This window comes from Cupressus sempervirens, chromosome 1 (genome assembly GCF_028749045.1).
Source record: "Cupressus sempervirens isolate cs-2001-9-10 chromosome 1, ASM2874904v1, whole genome shotgun sequence".
Lineage (NCBI taxonomy): Eukaryota > Viridiplantae > Streptophyta > Pinopsida > Cupressales > Cupressaceae > Cupressus > Cupressus sempervirens.
This window is the reverse complement of record NC_143118.1, coordinates 510,559,392-510,577,565: the sequence shown is the minus strand read 5'-3', so window position 1 is coordinate 510,577,565 and position 18,174 is coordinate 510,559,392. Positions and strand designations below refer to the sequence as shown.

Here is an 18,174-nt window from a genome sequence, read left to right as displayed (position 1 = left end):
CTATATATGATTTTGGATGGGTACATGGGTGAATGTGCATGTCTCCAAATGGAGACATGTCCATTCACCAATGTACCTCTTCGATGGAATGGTCACACCCGATGATTAGTCATAACAAGAACTAATGCCATTAAGACTTTAACTAAGTCTTTTGCAATCAATATACTACGATTGTTTACTGAATTCAAATCTGAGATATTACTTCAATAATAATATGCATTGGCAGTTCTGAATGCTGCAATCTCCATTAAGAATATTCAGACTATATTCATGTACATATACATATCAGTGTTCTGCATAAACATGTATACATACATGAGTATGGTCTCATGTGATCAATGCAATTTTTTGAACCATAGCTATTTGTCTCAACACTCCATCTTAGCTAGGGAAGATAAAGTGCATATGAATTTTCTCATTATAAGAAGTAATATCCTCAAGATATATATATATATATATATAAGAAAATCAAGTCTCATGATATTCTTTTCAATTATGGTGAGTATAAAGTGTAATGTCCCCTTTTTAGCATTTATAGCATGATGTTGTTGTTAGCCTATTTTCCCACGGTCTCGTAGGCTAACTAGGACATTAAAGGGACTTAGAAGCCATTTGGCCTAGATAGTTTCAGTTGCAGGTCTTTCTGTGGGGTTTTGAGGCAACTTTGGGCATACTTACTATTTATAGTAAGTCATCTTGGATATGGTCGGACATCCAGTGGCAGCGGTATGTCGATGGTAATTGATTAAAATCAACAAGAAGACTTGTTTATCATTGATAAGATTTGTTATGCATTGATAAAGCTATTTTATAAAGTTAAATTTAAATATTTAAATTTATTAATGCATAGACTATAGTTTGTGGAAAATATTTAAATTAAAAGAGTCCCCTTTATTTTATAACACATTGGAGACATAAGTTACATAAAAGGAGTGATGTTTTATCTCACATGGAGAAAACGAAGGATTGAGCTCTTGTGAGAACACTATAAAAGAAAGGGAAGAGCTTCTTTTTAGTATGCTTGGAAATATCAAAGAAATTGGAAATTTTCTGGAGATTATGTCTCAATAGTTTGAAGGACGAAATCCCTTCAAGTTGGAAATTTTGACACCATTGAAAGATATGGTCTTGAGATTTAACATGGTAGCAGTCTGAAAAAGCAAATACGAAAAAGCAGTCCGAAAAAGTGGAACCGAAAAAGCAGGCTGAAAAAGCAATCCGTAAAAGCAGAACCGAAAAAGCAGGCTGAAAAAGCAATCCGTAAAAGCAGTTCAAAAAGCAAATCCAAAAAAGCAGTTCAAAAAAGCAAATCGGAAAAGCAAAGCAGAAGGTGCAGCATTGAAGGAAATTATTACAGCCATCTACAATCAAGTTCCCTTGTTAGTATTGTTTTTTAGGGTATTATAAGTTTCAGCTGTAAGTGTGCATTATACCAGCATTATCATTTTGTAATCCATGTAAATGCCAAAAGTCTTGGCCATATTTCATGAGCATTGTATTAGAAATTTCATTGCAATTAAGAAGATAATAGTTGCTGGTGTCATTTAAGCAATTCAATATCATTATTTATCAGCTAGTTAGTTTGCATACCAACTATTTGTAAAAATGCCAGTTGGTTGTAGGTATTCATTTCTCATGCTTAAATCATATATATGCACTGAATATTGTCAAAATTAGTAGCACACTCATGTTAGGTCATTGTGTAGTCCATTTGGAGTCTTCTAGCACAAGATTCTCATTGATGCAAATTGAAGAAAGAGTCATTTAAAGCCAGCTAAAATACTATATCAGTCATACGCCCTTGCATATGAATTGTTTGATGAAATTCCTTGAGCTTTCATCAATATTTTTGAGAGCAAATTTGAGGAGGGTCATTACAGTGGTATCAGAGCGGTTTCCTGCCAACCTGATTGGGTTATTTCAGATTGAATTCAATTATCAGTATGGCTTTAACAAGAGACAAGGATTTGAAAGAAAGAATGCACAATGTAAAGAAGAAATTAAATTGTCCATTTCAGCAAATAGAGGACCTTCTAAGAACTTTGGAGGAGTTGGAAACTTATTTAAGCAAGTTTGATCAGTCAAGACCCGATGCTATGCAAACAGCTTTATCTCCAACATTTGGTTTGTTGGTTAAGACCCGATTATTGAGACATCATGATGAGGTAATAAGACTTACAGCTCTCTCTTGCATTAGTGAAATCATGAGGATAATAGCTGGCCTTGATTCTTATGACGATCAAATTATGAAAGAGGTACTTCATGCCATGATAAAAAGCTTTGAAAAGTTGGACAACATTCAGGACCCTTATTTCACAAAGAGGGCAAGATTACTTGAAGTATTTGCAAGGTGTAGATTTGAAAATATTATGCTGGCAATTGGTTGTATTAATGACATTCGCAGGATGTTTAATACATTTTGGAATATTATGGACGAGTTTCATCCCAGCAGAGTATTGGCATCGATGCACTCCATCATGTTCACAATCTTGTTTGAGGGGGAGGATGAAATTTCTAAACTTTTGGCAGAAGACTTATGGTATGTTTGGACAAAAGAGAGGAATTTGTCACCTATGGCATGTACGTGGTTAAAGAGCCTGATTGATAGGCCTAAGGATCGTACCTTCCCTATGACAGGCAGAAACTTATATGAGGAGTTTAACAGACATGCGGATTCAATACAGGGAGACATTAGCACATCTTCAGGTAATAGTTTATCTGCATCATCTTCACAAGCAGAAGGGGTTACAGATGTTGTGCAGGTTGAGCCAGTTGCATCAAAAGGTGATATCACAGACACACCAGATTGCGTGATTGACACAGATAGTGATTCCAGTACAGTTGGGCTGGATGAAGTTACTGCAGTTGAGGATACTGTCATGTTTGAGGATAGTACAGTTGATCAGAAAGTGAGCATTCATGACTTTGCTGAGAAAGAGTACCAAGCACAGTTAGATGCTTTGTCACATGAGGTTGAGGCTGGTAGAACTCCGCATGATTTGTCTAGCCAGCTAAAGGTGAGCAAAGACAGTATTGTGACTTCATTATCTCATCATGACAGGATGCGGGATATGATAGAGGATCACATTCGGATGTTTAGTTACAGAGTAGACATAAGGGAGTTCAGGAAAAGTCTTCTTGTGTTGACTTACAGGCGATTAGGGAAGGAATGGGAACGATGAAGTTGAGTTATTTACATCTTCTATCAAATCGTGACCATCTTCTTAGCCTTGTCGGAGACTATTCAGAGGCCTTGAGGAGCAAGGAGGAGGAAGTTGACAAGCTTTCTCGCGAGCTTGAGGACACTCGAGCTTCTTTGGTGAATACTCGATTGGCATTATAGGACTGGGAGAGACATAGGGATAAACATGGCATGGAGTTGAGTTTAGTTTCATCTTGCACTCCTGATACTCAGCTTTCTGCGGCAGGCAAATCATATGCGGTCGTTGATAATGTTGCGAGTTCATCTTGCATTCACATCCAGAATACAAGGACAATGTCAGACAGGTATGTGGAGTTAGTTGGTATTGGTCATATTACCCAGGTGAGGAGTTTGCTTGAGTTACCAACTGATTCTAGTTTACGGATATGGACTCAAGATTGTTATATTGGCGTTTGGGATTCAGTTGACTGGAGATCTTTATCACTTTTTGGTAGCAGTGATTGTTTGGGTGCTATCATGGATTTGATTAGCAGATTGCATGGTGTTGTCTTTTCTTGTGCCAGCAGCTTGTCCGATGTTGGTATTAGTTTTTATACACCGGTGTTGGGCTTTGTTCATATATCCAGTCGACCATTCTTGCTAGAATGTGTTGATGATCTTTCATACTTGGCAGTGTGTACAGATGAGTCCCAGGATCATATTGGCATTGATACATCCAGGAGGATGCAGTGGGCAATTTTGAAGACTTAGTTTCCTTGGCAGTTTCTTTTGGTACAGAGGAGTTGGATAGCAGTGCTACAGTTTTTGATACTCTGTATGTTGATATGAGCTTTGGAGTTGATTCGCAGGATATGGATGGTAATACTCTAGAGACCAATAACTTTGAGGATACTCCTTTTAAAAAGTGCGTCAGAGGAGGTTTGTAGGACACAGTCTAGCCAATGCCATCATGTGTCTAGTCAAATGAGAGTTAGTGAGCGAGACATTTCTATCGCTTGCCAGCATTTCAACGATGCTCGTCAGTTGTTAGCAGTTTATGGATGGGGTTCTCCTACTAGTGATGAGCAAGGAGGTAGTTATCTTTCCTTGACAGAGATCCACTCTTTATGGGAGGCTATTCGGATTCTGAGACAGAATTATATGCAGTTGGTAGCCGACAGAGATTATCTTATGGAGTGGGGGAGTACAGCATACGATGCATTATTGGCCAAGGAAGATGAGGTGAGTGAGCTTACTCAGCAGCTCGAGGTGACTTCTGAGATTCTTGAGAGTACACAGTTGGCTTTCAAGGAGTCACAGTTTCATTTGGCTAAGGTGACCATGGAGTTAGAGCGACTGCAGTCTTTACCGGATTCTGTACAATCACGGACCGTGGTGTCTGGTGATCCGCGGACGTCCATGGTCGAGGTTGATAGAGGTAGTGGAGATGAGGATATATCTGTCCACGACACTCGTATTGGCATATTTGGTCCGTTTCCACTAGAGGCAGGTTCAACTGAGTTGGGCGCTGCAGCTAAGCATTGTGATATGTTTGACTTGGAGGGCACAGAGACTAGTGATGTTGTTGTTGATTCTGCACTCTTGGCTATATCATCCTCTAACTTAGCTGATGATCAGTCACAGTTGGTTGTATCACGTCTGCAAGATGAGTCTTTGACTGGGATTGGTTCTTTTTACCGGCATTATACTGTAGGATATGTTCATAGGTTTGCTTTTGATCTATGTGTTGAGGAGTTGATGGCAGAAAGGTTTGGTTTGGGCTCTCGTTTTTGTTATCTACCGTGTAATGACTATTCACCATCAGCAGTGCATGGGTGTTATGGTTATGAGAGAGTGACCGGTGATCTGCAGAGTTGTGTTAATTGCAGTAGGTGTGCAGTGTGTGGATTCTCTGTATTTGGTGCAGTTTCATGCAGGAGTATTCATCGTTGTTGCAGAATTGTATTGTACATTCCACATAGGCTAGTGGGATGTGTTGATGGTATTTACTATGTTGGCAGTTTGGGTTATCTACTCTACTTGGGTTTTGATATTTCGAGAGATTGTTTCTCATGGGTTCCTGACTTTGGAGTTTGGGTGAGTTGTATTCGCCAATTTGATTATGGATTCTTCTTGGTTAATTTTCAGAGGTTGTTGCAAGAGCCTACGTTGACTGACAGCAATATAGTTCATGACTACATTTGGAATCCAGGCGGATTGATTGAGTTGTTGTTCGACTATTGCTTGGGGGACAAGCAATTTTTGGGAAGGGCGGACTGTAATGTCCCCTTTTTAGCATTTATAGCATGATGTTGTTGTTAGCCTATTTCCCACGGTCCCGTAGGCTAACTAGGATATTAAAGGGAATTAGAGGCCATTTGGCCTAGATAGTTTCAGCTGTAGGTCTTTCTGTGGGGTTTTGAGGCAACTTTGGGCATACTTACTATTTATAGTAAGTCATTTTGGATATGGTCGGACATCCAGTAGCAGTGGTATGTCGATGGTAATTGTTTAAAATTGACAAGAAGACTTGTTTATCATTGATAAGATTTGTTATGCATTGATAAAGCTATTTTATAAAGTTTAATTTGAATATTTAACTTTATTAATGCATAGACTATAGTTTGTGGAAAATATTTAAATTAAAAGAGTCCCCTTTATTTTATAACACATTGGAGACATAAGTTAAATAAAGGGAGTGATGTTTTATCCCACATGGAGAAAACGAAGGATTGAGCTTTTGTGAGAACACTATTAAAAAAAGACGAGCTTCTTTTTAGTATGCTTGGAAATATCAAAGAAATTGGAATTTTCTGGAGATTATGTCTCAATAGTTTGAAGGATGAAATCCCTTCAAACTGAAAATTTTGACACCATTGAAAGATATGGTCTTGAGATTTAACATGGTAGCAGTTTGAAAAAGCAGATACGAAAAAGCGGAACCGAAAAAGCAAGCTGAAAAAGCAGTCCGTAAAAGCAATCCAAAAAAGCGGAACCGAAAAAGCAGTCCGTAAAAGCAGTTCAAAAAGCAGATCCGAAAAAGCAAATCGGAAAAGCAAAGCAGAAGGGGCAGCATTGAAGGAAATGATTACAGCCATCTACAACCAGGTTCCCTTGTTAGTATTGTTTTTTAGGGTATTATAAGTTTCAGCTGTAAGTGTGCATTATACCAGCATTATCATTTTGTAATCCATGTAAATGCCAAAAGTCTTGGCCATATTTCATGAGCATTGTATTAGAAATTTCATTGCAATTAAGAAGATAATAGTTGCTGGTGTCATTTAAGCAATTCAATATCATTATTTATCAGCTAGTTAGTTTGCATACCAACTGTTTGTAAAAATGCCAGTTGGCTGTAGGTATTCATTTCTCATGCTTAGATCATATATATGCACTGAATATTGTCAAAATTAGTAGCACACTCATGTTAGGTCATTGTGTAGTCCATTTGGAGTCTTCTAGCACAAGATTCTCATTGATGCAAATTGAAGAAAGAGTCATTTAAAGCCAGCTAAAATACTATATCAGTCATACGCCCTTGCATGTGAATTGTTTGATGAAATTCCTTGAGCTTTCATCAGCATTTTTGAGAGCAGATTCGAAGAGGGTCATTACAATGGTATCAAAACGGTTTCCTACCAGCCTAATTGGGTTATTTCAGATTGAATTCAATTATCAGTATGGCTTTAACAGGAGACAAGGATTTGGAAGAAAGAATGCACAATGTAAAGAAGAAATTAGATTGTCCATTTCAGCAAACAGAGGACCTTCTAAGAACTTTGGAGGAGTTGGAAACTTATTAGGGCAAGTTTGATCAGTCAAGACCCGATGCTATGCAAACAGCTTTATCTCCAGCATTTGATTCGTCGGTTAAGCCCCGATTATTGAGACATCATAATGAGGTAAAAATGTCAGTTGGCTGTAGGTATTCATTTCTCATGCTTAGATCATATATATGCACTGAATATTGTCAAAATTAGTAGCACACTCATATTAGGTCATTGTGTAGTCCATTTGGAGTCCTCTAGCACAAGATTCTCATTGATGCAAATTGAAGAAAGAGTCATTTAAAGCCAGCTAAAATACTATATCAGTCATACGCCCTTGCATGTGAATTGTTTGATGAAATTCCTTGAGCTTTCATCAGCATTTTTTAGAGCAGATTTGAGGAGGGTCACTACATAAAGATTTCAAATCACATGATATACACCATATATATATATATATATATATATATATATATAAGAAAATCAAGTCTCATAATATTCTTTTCAGTTATGGTGAGTATAAAGATTTCAAGTCACGTGATATACAGCATACAAGTTCATGGTACATCCATAGATATTAAGTCACATAATATCCACCATGAATTTGAACATATTGATCTTCAACAAATATCAAGTCACATGATATCCATCAACATTCTCTTTTAACTAACATGATCTTGACTTGAATATCAAGTCACATGATATTCATCATGATAGTGATCTAATAATAATAAAGTCGTCACCTTATATTATCAGAATCAATATTTCATTATAAAAGATTATCTCCTTAAATAATGAACATAGGGTAGGTCCATGAGTCATAGAGTCACACATATGACAAAAGAATTTACACTGTAAACATCTTTATTTAATTAACACAAATTTTACAAAGTTGAGACTCAATCTCATAAACTTACATTTCAATCAAGCCAAGTTTCTTTCTGAAATAATCAACTTTCACTTTAGGGAGAGCCTTGGTGAGAATGTCAGGAGTTTGATCACCTATATTAATATATTCTAATTGAATAGCTTTTCTTTTCACCAATGTCTCTCACATAGTGGTAAGGAATCTCTATATGCTTGGATCTATCACGAAATACCGGATTCAAAAATAACTTGATACAACTTTGATTATTACAATGAATCATAGTAGGTTTCAAAGGTTCACCAAACAAGTTTGAAAGCAACTTCCGAAGCCACACTGCTTCTCAAGCTCCCATAGATGCTACAATCTACTCTGCCTCAATAGAACTTTGAGCAACAGAAGCTTGCTTTCTGCATATCCAAGAGATCATACCTAATCCTAAACTAAAGCAGCATCCTAATGAGCTTTTCTGGCCTTTTACACTTCTGGCCCAATCAGAATCAATATATCTATGTAATTCCAAGCTGGTTTCTCATAGTTAAGTTCATACCCAATAGTACCTTGAAGATACCTCAGTATGTGCTTTAAAGTGACAAGATGAATCTCACAAGGTTCACACATGAACTGACTTAATGCATTCACTACATAGCAGATATCAGGTTGAGTATTTACAAGATACATCAAGGACCCAATTATCTGTCTGACGTATTTTCGAACCAAGAAAGTAATGGAGAATTCCTAGATCCTTCATTTTGAATTCAAAAGCCAAATCTTTCTTACATTGATTAATAAGGTGTTCTTCCCTTGTAATCAGAAAATCGTCAACATAAAGAATTAGAATTAACATATCACCTTTAGTTACTTTGAAGTAGAGATTTGGATCAGCCACGTTCTTGGTGAATCCAAGACTTAAAAAGTATTTGGCAATCCTTTCGTACCAGGCTCGGGGAGCCTGTTTAAGTCCATATAGAGCCTTCTTCAATTAACACACATAAGAAGTAGCATCATGAGTTACAAATCCTTCTGGCTGTTCCAAATATACTTCTTCCTCTATCTTTCCATTAAGAAAAGCAATTTTTACATCCATTTGATGGATTTTCCAACCTTTGGCTACTACAATGGCTATTACAGCTCTAACAGAAGTGTACCTGGCAACTGGTGCAAAAGTTTCTTTAAAATCAATTCCTTCCTTTTGAGAAAAACCTCTAGCCACAAAATGAGCTTTATATTTTTCAATGTTGCCATCTGCCACATACTTAACTTTGAAGAGCCATTTTGAAGACACAACAGATTTTTCCTTAGGTCTTGGAACTATGTCCCAAACATCATTTTTTAGTATAGACTAGTATTCTTCCACCATGGCGTCTTTCCAAGCTTGATGTTTAAGTGCTTCAAAAGTGCTAGAAGGTTCAGGATTCAAGCTCTCACAAATGAAAGCATTATATGTCAATTTTCTAGGTCTCTTGCTTTCTCGAAAGGTTCCTAAAGGGGCTGCAAATCCATCTCCTTCATGTATTATTTTCCTTGCCCAAAGTGGCCTTTTAGAATGATCAAGACTCTCTTCTTGAGTCTCTAGAAGGATTTCAGTTTCAATTGTAGTCTCTTCAGGAAACTCCCTCTGAATCTCAGGAGCAGGAGTCTCTTTTGGAGATACATCAAATGTATCCAGTTCATCAGTGATTTTGGCTCTTTTGAAAGCATTGTCTTCCTCAAAGATGACATCTCTGCTTAGTTCTATTTGTTTTTGTCCAAGAATGTAGACTCTCTATCCTTTTACTGTTTCACTAAAACCAATGAGAATACCCTTTCTTTCAGAAGGTTCTAACTTAGTCCTTTGCTCCTTAGGTACATGAACATATACAGGACATCCAAATATCCTTAGGTGATTGATGTCAGGTTTCTTTCCAGAAAATGCTTCTTCAAGAGTCTTATTGTCCAAATGTGAGTGAGGACATCTATTTTGAATATAGACTGTTGTGTTGGATGCTTCAGCCCAGAAAGACATACTCAAATTTTGATCAAAAATCATGGCCTGAGCAGCTTCTACAATAGTTTTGTTCTTCCTTTCAGCAACCCCATTTTGTTGAGGATTGTAAGGAACTCCCTCTTAATTCCAGTGAGTTTGCAGAACTCTTTAAATATTTCATAGTATACTCCTTCCCATTATCTGTTCTCAGAATTTTAATGTTCTTATGGAGGAGTTCTCAATGATAGTTTTGAATTATTTAAATTTAGAGAGAATCTCTTCAGATTCTTTGCATTTAAGGAAGTATATACTTGTCTTCTTTGAAAAATCATCAACAAATATCAAATAGTACAAGAATCCTCCTATAGATGGTATAGACATGGGCCCACATAGATCAAAATGTACTAGTTTCAACACTTCTTTAGTTTTGCTCAAACTATGGGGAAATGGCCTTTTACTGTTTTTCCCTAAGACACAACCTTTACATGATTCATTGTGAATAAGTTTTAACTTGGGCATTCTAGTTACTATCTTCTCCATTGATGTTAGGGCACGGAAGTTGATATGACCTAGTCTTTTGTGCCATATTTCATTTGAATTGGAGGTCCCATGTACAAGTGCAAGATTTGTCTTAACATAGCTCATATAAGAGTCCTTGTCGTACTCCTATTGTTAGAGCCTTTTTAATGGTTGAATTTTTAGGCCATGCTAGTACTTTCCCTTCCATGAAAGCAATTTTATAACCATCATCTTCAAGAGCGGATATAGATATTAAATTCCTCTTAATACCTGGTACATAGAGAACTCCAGAAAGTTGAATAGAATTTCCAGATTCCAATTTTATGTTGCAGGTCCCAATTCCTTTTGCCAAGTGTGCAGAGTCATCACCAATTGTAACTTCTTCATCTGTTTCTATTTTCATGCTTTCTAGGTTATCCTAATATCCAATAATGTGTCTGGAAAATCCACTGTCAACTATCCATGTATTCGTTTTAGTTGACATTTGGCTGGATAATGCAGAATGGAAAGCATATTTCTCATGTTCATTTCCTTCATTTGACTTCTTAGATTTTGCAAAAGATGCTTGAGGTTTAGATCTATCAGGACAATTTATTGCATAATGTCCATATAGATCACATCTGAAGCATTGGATTCTGGACAAATCTTTCTTCTATTTGGATTGTCCTTTTCCATGAAAATTTCTTTTCCTTTTGTTGTTTTTATTCTTTCATTTCTTATGAGCATTTGTATTAAGAACTTCATCTTCATCTAGGGTTTTGTGTTTTCCCTTAATCATTAATCTCAATTCTTCTTGGAGACAATCCAATCTTAAACAATCCATTTTAGGGATTTTAGACCTAGCACTTATGCCTTGTACAAAGGATTCCCGTGAGTTTGGAAGTCCTCCTAATGCTATTAAGGATAACTCTTGATTTTCAATCTCATAACCAAGTGCAGATAGTTGATCTCTTAAGTTCGTGATTCTCATAAAGAAAGCATTTATAGTTTCTCCTTTATTCATGCTTCTACTATTCATCTACCTTTTAAGAGCAAGTTTTTTGCCAGTGTTGTTGATTATAAATGCATTTTCAAGAGCTTGAAACATACAATAAGCTATGGTATGTTTTGCCATAATAGGTACTATGTGGTCTCAAATAGTATCTACAATTATCTTCATTGCCTTTTCACTTTTCTCAATCCATTTTGATTTTTTAGGATCATCTTTAGGTTCCTCTTTGTCCTCTTTTATAAATGGTTCCAATTTGTTTTCTTTTAACAACATCATTACTCGAAATTTCCAGGATTCAAAGTTGTCAGCACTTCCAAGGTGATGTTCGAATCTCATTGTGTTTGTCATTTTGTAGAGAGAGAGGATTGTTTGTCTTAAAGTAAGAATCTAATTCAATAAACTTAGTATGATCTTTCCTTAGCCAAGCTCTAATACCATGTAAAGTTTACTTACAGATTTCCTTTTCGCTACTGAATTATGTATATTTCCCGCAGGTACAATCAATGCCAATGAAATATACAAGTGCTGCACAGTATATATAAAACTCAATGCAAATGATGATAAAATATTTATTCAAGATCGGCATCTGTATTGCCTTCAATCTGCACACATGAATCAATTTCTATGTTGCACTATCGGGCAGCATATACTATATATATATATATATATATATATATATATATATATATATATATATATATATATATATATATATATATATATATATATGAATTTGGACGGGTACATGGGTGAATGGGCATGTCTCCAAATGGAGACATGTCCATTCACCGATGTACCTGTTCGGTGGAATGGTTACACACGATGATTAGTCATAACAAAAACTAATGCCATTAAATGGAGACATGTCCATTCACCGATGTACCTGTTCGGTGGAATGGTTACACCCGATGATTAGTCATAACAAAAACTAATGCCATTAAGACTTTAACTAAGTCTTTTGCAATCGATAACAATCAGTATAAATACGATTGTTTACAGAATTCAAATCTGAGATATTACTTCAATAATAATATGAATAGGTAGTTTTGAATGCTACAATCTCCATTAAGAATATTCAGACTATATTCATGCAAATATACATATCAACATGTATATATACATGAGTATGGTCTCATGTGATCAATGCAATTTTCTGAACCAAAGCTATTTATTTCAACATAGGGCAGCAGATAAGCATTAAAAAAGCATGAGAAGTTCACAAGAAGAGCAGCCACAAACACCATGCCCATCTGGATATATAGGCACTCGGCCTAGAAATGTCAGAGATAAGGCATGGTGGTATGCCTATGAAGCTCCAAATGATGTTGGGAAGGTTATATGCGTTCCATGTGAAAAAAATATTTTTGGAGGCATAAACCACTTCAAATACCACCTTGCGAGCATAAAGAAACATGATTCAACTCCTTGTCGCAAGGTAACTGAAGAACAAAAAAAATTCATTGATGCTCTACTTGCAACTGCTAAAGAGAAAAACTTGAATAGGGAATCTCAAGGAGCTCCTTTTGATATTTAAGAAGAAGAAGAAGCACTCAAGAACATAGCAGGATCTCTTCATGGCCCGCGGCTATGCAAACAAAGTGCCTCTTTTGCCTGTTTCACTCCCTCTTCTACATTACCTAGTTCTTCTACATTACCTAGTGCATTAGGGAAAGGGAGCTATTTTGTGTCCAAGAACACAGCTAGATCACAGCCATCATTAAAGGACACTAAATGAAACAAGGAGGTGCATGAGCCAATTGATATTACATGTGCTGATTTTTTATTTTTCAACAATCTCTCAATGTATGTGGCTGATAGTCCCTATTGGCTGAATTTGGTGAAGGCGATTACAATATCGGGCAAAGGGTACAAACCCTCTTCTCGCAAGGATTTGAGTGGGAGGTTAGTATTTTACTATTTAGTAATTGTAAATAATTGAAATCCACTTGAGTTCATTTTTATATTTTAAATTTTAATTGTTATTTTTTATTTATTACTAACACTTGATTTTAATTTAATTATGTAAGTTGCTTGACAATGCGGTCCATAGGGCAAGCATATTGGTGGAAGACCAAAAGAAATAGTGGAAAAAATATGGCTGCGCCATTTTATCTGATGAGTGGCAAATGGAAGAAGTAGAACCACTATTAATTTATTGGTTGCTTGCAAATATGATGTGGTGGTTTGGAAATCTGTTGATGCCTCCATTAAAGTGAAAAAAGCACACGCATTGGCTTTAATGTTGGTGAATGTTGTCATGGAGGTGGGAGTAGAGATGTGGTGCGAAGCATCACGAATAATGCAGCAACATATGTGGTAGCTGGTAGATTTAATTGTTTAAGTTCAATATGAATCATGAATCTAATTCTATGGTATTATTCAATTTAGATTTGATGTAAATATGGAAAGCTTGCAACTAATTATTAATTTTTTACTAATATTTTAGGTAAAATCCTCCAAGAGAGGCACCCCACACTTTTTTGGCCACCTTGTGCAGCAAATGTTCTTGAATTTCTTTTGGAGGACATGGAAAAACTTGATTGGGTGAGTCCAGTTGTGGAAGATGCAAGGCGAGTCACCAAATATATCTGTGATTACCCCATGGGTTCTCAGTTTGATGAGAAGGATCACTAAAGACAAAGATTTGATTAGACCCGCCATCACAAAGTTTACAATAGTGTTTTAATGTTGCAAAGTATTATCAACACAATATTGCCTCTGAAACAAATGTTTGTGTGTTGATTGGGTTGCTTCACCTTACTCAAAAAAGCCTAAAGGAGAGGTTGTGTAACGAATAGTCTTTGATGATAGTTTTTTTGAAAAGGCTATTGAGATTGTGAAGGTAATAAGAATCAAAACATTAATGTTTTAGTTCATTCAAGTTTCATTGTTAATTTGTAACTTACTATGTTAGTAACTAATTTATATTTTTCAAATTTCAAATGTAGATGTCTATGCCCCTGGTTAGAGTCCAGCGCATATGTGATGGGCAACAATCCCCAATGGGATGTCTTTATGAGGCCATGGATAAGGCTAAAGAGGCTATTAGAAATTACTACCATGCGGACAGACTCAAATTTGAGCTCATGTGGGAAATAATTGATAGGAGGTGGAACAATATGGTCCACCAACCCATTCATGCAACAAGCTACTTCCTCCACCCCAAATTCAAGTACTATGATTCTCTTTGAGATTATACTAAGACTTCATTTTACTTCATTTTTTAAGGTTGTATACTAAGACTTGGTTTGATTTTTTGTTTGTTTTAGGGCTAATGATTCCTATTCAGATCCTAACGGAGTGGTCATGGAGGGTCTCTCTAGATGCATTCAAAGGATGATGCAAAGAGAAACCTTATTGTGACCGAACAACAAGTCTATGTGGAATCAAGGGGTAGTTTGTTCTCTTGTATGCTAGCATGGAGAGCAAGAACCACTCAAGCCCCAGGTAAACCATCAAAGTTTAAAGTTAAACTTTAAAACTTTTGCAAATTGATAAGTTGTGTTTTCTGATTATCTTTTTTCATTGCTTTATAACTTATCATATTTTGTTTTGCATATGGTTGGTGTGCAAATTGGAGTGGCAATACCCCCAATTTAAGGAATTTTGCTCTCAGAGTCTTGTGCCAACCTTGTTGCACATCCCATTGTGAGCGCAATTGGAGCTTATTTAAGTCTATCCACACAAAGAAAAGATACAAACTGACTCAAAAAAGGCTCAATAACCTTGTTTATGTGCACTATAATCTTAACTTGTGCATAAAAAGAGCACAGAGTTCAGCAGCACCTGATCCACTTGATCTGGAAGAGATAGATTATTATTCAGATTGGACAACACAGGAGCTAGGTCCATTGTTTTCAAAGGATGAGATCGCTGATTTGGAGAGGAAGGCCATGGAGGGGGGTCTAGAACAGATTTTCATTTCACAATGGATGACATTGAGGACAAAGACGATGAAGAATTAGACTTAGAAGAGGAGGCATTACCAATACCACATATAAGAGGAAATACATCCATTTTCAAGACACAAAGCCAGTCAGTTGGGATGCCGAGCGAGGAGGCCCAGCCACGGACTTCATAGTCACACAACTCATGCCCACTCCTAGTGTGGGGCATCTCTTTGAGGCCTAGACCCTCTCTCTTTTTTGCTAGTAGAGCTGGGAAGAGGAAGATGTGATTGTATTGATGTATTTAGTATTTACTTCTATTTTGACATTAATTATTCATGTGGAATGCGTGATTTTGTATCCACTATACATTTATAAATATCTAAACTTTGCTTGTTTCTTTTGTGTTCTCTTTAATTAACTCATTACATGCATCTTCTCCTTGAAATTTGCAAAATAAATGTATTTTTAATTAAATCTTTGCAGTTTTTTAGGTTCCCAAGTTTTTCTCGAGTTTTTTAAAAAACTGGCTGATTTTTTCCTGAATAAACTTTTTGGGGCTTGGCAAGTTGTTTTCGAGTGAGATTTTTCCAACTATGGCTTTGCATACTACCAACTGCCATACATAATTAATATCAATTTGCAGTCAGAGAATCTGCCTTCAGGTCTAGAGAGTTTCAAGATTCCCAAATCATCCCTTGAGGCTAGTAAGAGAAACTACACTGATCAATTAACAAAGAATTAGAAGCCTTACGATAAATTTCTCTATCATATGTTATCCTTTTCATGCTTAATGGTGATTATTCTCACTCTTCTTCTATAGACTCGTGCAGATTGCAATGTTATTCTCCTCCTCTTGATTCTGTCAGCAGTTTTTTTTTTGCAAAATGAGTTTTCTTGGTAGAATACTTTAATAATACTGTTTTGTATTATTTGCCTTTATAGGTATACTTTAATAATACTGTTTTGTATTGTTTGCCTTTATAGGTACATGCCCAAGACAGACTTGGTTGGTGTTTATCTCTCCCTAACCTATCGGGGAAATTAAGCATCAGAGGTATAAGGAGAAGAATAGGAATTTCCAAGTCTAGTGAGAGTACACTTGACTATAGCTGGTAATGGAAACAAATTTGAAGGAAGAATGGATATTAGGAGAAGCATAGGGAGTAAGGGTGGGCAATGAATATGGAATATGGTGATGCAGAGAGGTCAAAGAATAGATGAGTTAGGGGGTCCCAACATAATAGGGTGAGGATGATGCCAAGAGTCTAAAAGGTGTAATGAAAAGTATGTGGAAGTTCAGGGACTATGTATGCATGAACAAATGTAATGAACACAGCTAAGCTAAATGAACTACAATCATGTAAGATTAAACCGTACAATCCATGAACCTTTTTGCCCAAGACAGCCCGTTATATCCTACTGCCTACATATTCTATTTGAAAAAGCTATGTCAATGTATCTTTTTCTTTGAACCATTGATCCATTAAGACGGTATCGATTCCCCTGTATTTGCAGGTAAAGGTTCTCAGATCATATTAATGTTATATAGCTCGTCTAACAAATATTGATATTATATCACTTTTCAAAGTTCTTAGGATATAGTGTTAATATAAATCTCATCTTCAGTTTGTGCATTTCAAGCTTGACGGAACACACAGACTTGTGGCATATTAAAAACTTCTTAAGCAGTAGCTTTGGAATATAGACACGAAAAAAAGCTAAGACGTTCACATGACATCTAACACGTTGCAACATAACAGTCAAAAACTTTTGGAAACAACAGCATATTCAGTTTTTGAGTCGATTTTTAATTCACAACAAGATGATAAAGGATGGAAAGAATATATATGTGTGCCTTCACAGGTTTTAAACTTCCTGAACAGTTTTAACAGGCATAAGCGTGTCCTCTCTTCCTCATCCTCATGCTGGTCTCTCCGTTCTTTGTGAATGTGTGTTCTCACATTTTATAAACTTCCAGAACGTCTTAGCAGGTGTGAGGGTGTTTAAAATCACATGATCCTACTAAATTAATAAATGCATAGTTTGCGCAAACTTCAAATTAGAGCGTGCATAAAAACCCGAATGTTTATAACCAACTATAGCATGTATTCCCATATTACAATAACCCAGGTGTACCTACAGTGTAGTTTAAAGGTTGCAGAGGATAAGTTAAGATTCACAAATGGGTAAAAAGAAAAAGAAAAAAGAAAAAATATATACAGTTTTTATCCAGAAGGTCTTCCTTACAATTTAATGCACAGTGAAAGTCTATATGTTAAACTAAATTCATATGTGATTTTGCTAGAGCTTTCATTAGAGGCGTGGAACAGGCGCATACGTCATCGTAGTAGCGCTGGGGGAAAGAGTCGTCCACAACACTGGCCCTAACTCTACCTCTACCTCTATCTCTAAGCTTGTGCATTTTACCCCATACCCTCCTCATACCTGACAAATATCCAATGCCAATTTAGATTTTCTTTAAAAACCCTGCCATGAAAGTAAGCGAGCATTGCAATTGCAAAAGAGAAGACACCTGTGAGGCTGAGAGGAGGTGCATGACCAGAACATACTAACGTAACCCCAAACACTCTGCCACAACTCATATCGCACAACAAGAGGAACTCTCAACAAAACAACTTGTTGGAGACTCTGATATGTGCTTAATCTATAAACGAAAAATCATCCATAGCCAGCACTTTTTTTAAGCCCTTCCCCCTGGTGCGACTTAATCAATTTTTATTTTTTTAAATCTTTAATTGAAAGAACATTAACCTTTCCCTAAGCGTAAACTTGGTGTAAGCTAATTGATCAAGGTTCCATTACAAAGTTTTCATTTTGACAAATTGAGAGTATGTCTTTAAGTTTAGCGTAAGCTAATTTGTCAAGGTTCTATTGCAAAGTTCTCATTTTTTTGTTGTAACCTTGACAATTTGAATTTAGGGGAAGAAAGAGTTCAAATATCAAGCAAACGGAGCACTAGGCAAACAACAGACACAGTGGGACTAGGGCATCACACCGAAGCATCACAGTGGGA

General features: G+C 36.4%; 1 protein-coding gene across 2 annotated transcripts in view; it reads right to left on the bottom strand.

Moving 5' to 3' along the window:
- Positions 1–17,909, bottom strand: part of PAC (pale cress protein (PAC)) — a 212,460-nt gene extending 194,551 nt beyond the window's left edge. The window contains exons 1-2 of one of the 2 annotated variants that reach the window (XM_089829354.1): positions 17,674–17,909; positions 17,479–17,585 (exon numbers count right to left, since the gene is read on the bottom strand). In XM_089829354.1, the coding sequence (XP_089685480.1) occupies positions 17,479–17,585; positions 17,674–17,743 (177 nt within the window). In that variant the 5' untranslated portion in view covers positions 17,744–17,909. The remainder of the gene's footprint in view (positions 1–17,478; positions 17,586–17,673) is intronic. The other variant, XM_089829358.1, reaches the window with a different exon arrangement.
- Between the last annotated feature and the right edge of the window lie 265 nt (positions 17,910–18,174).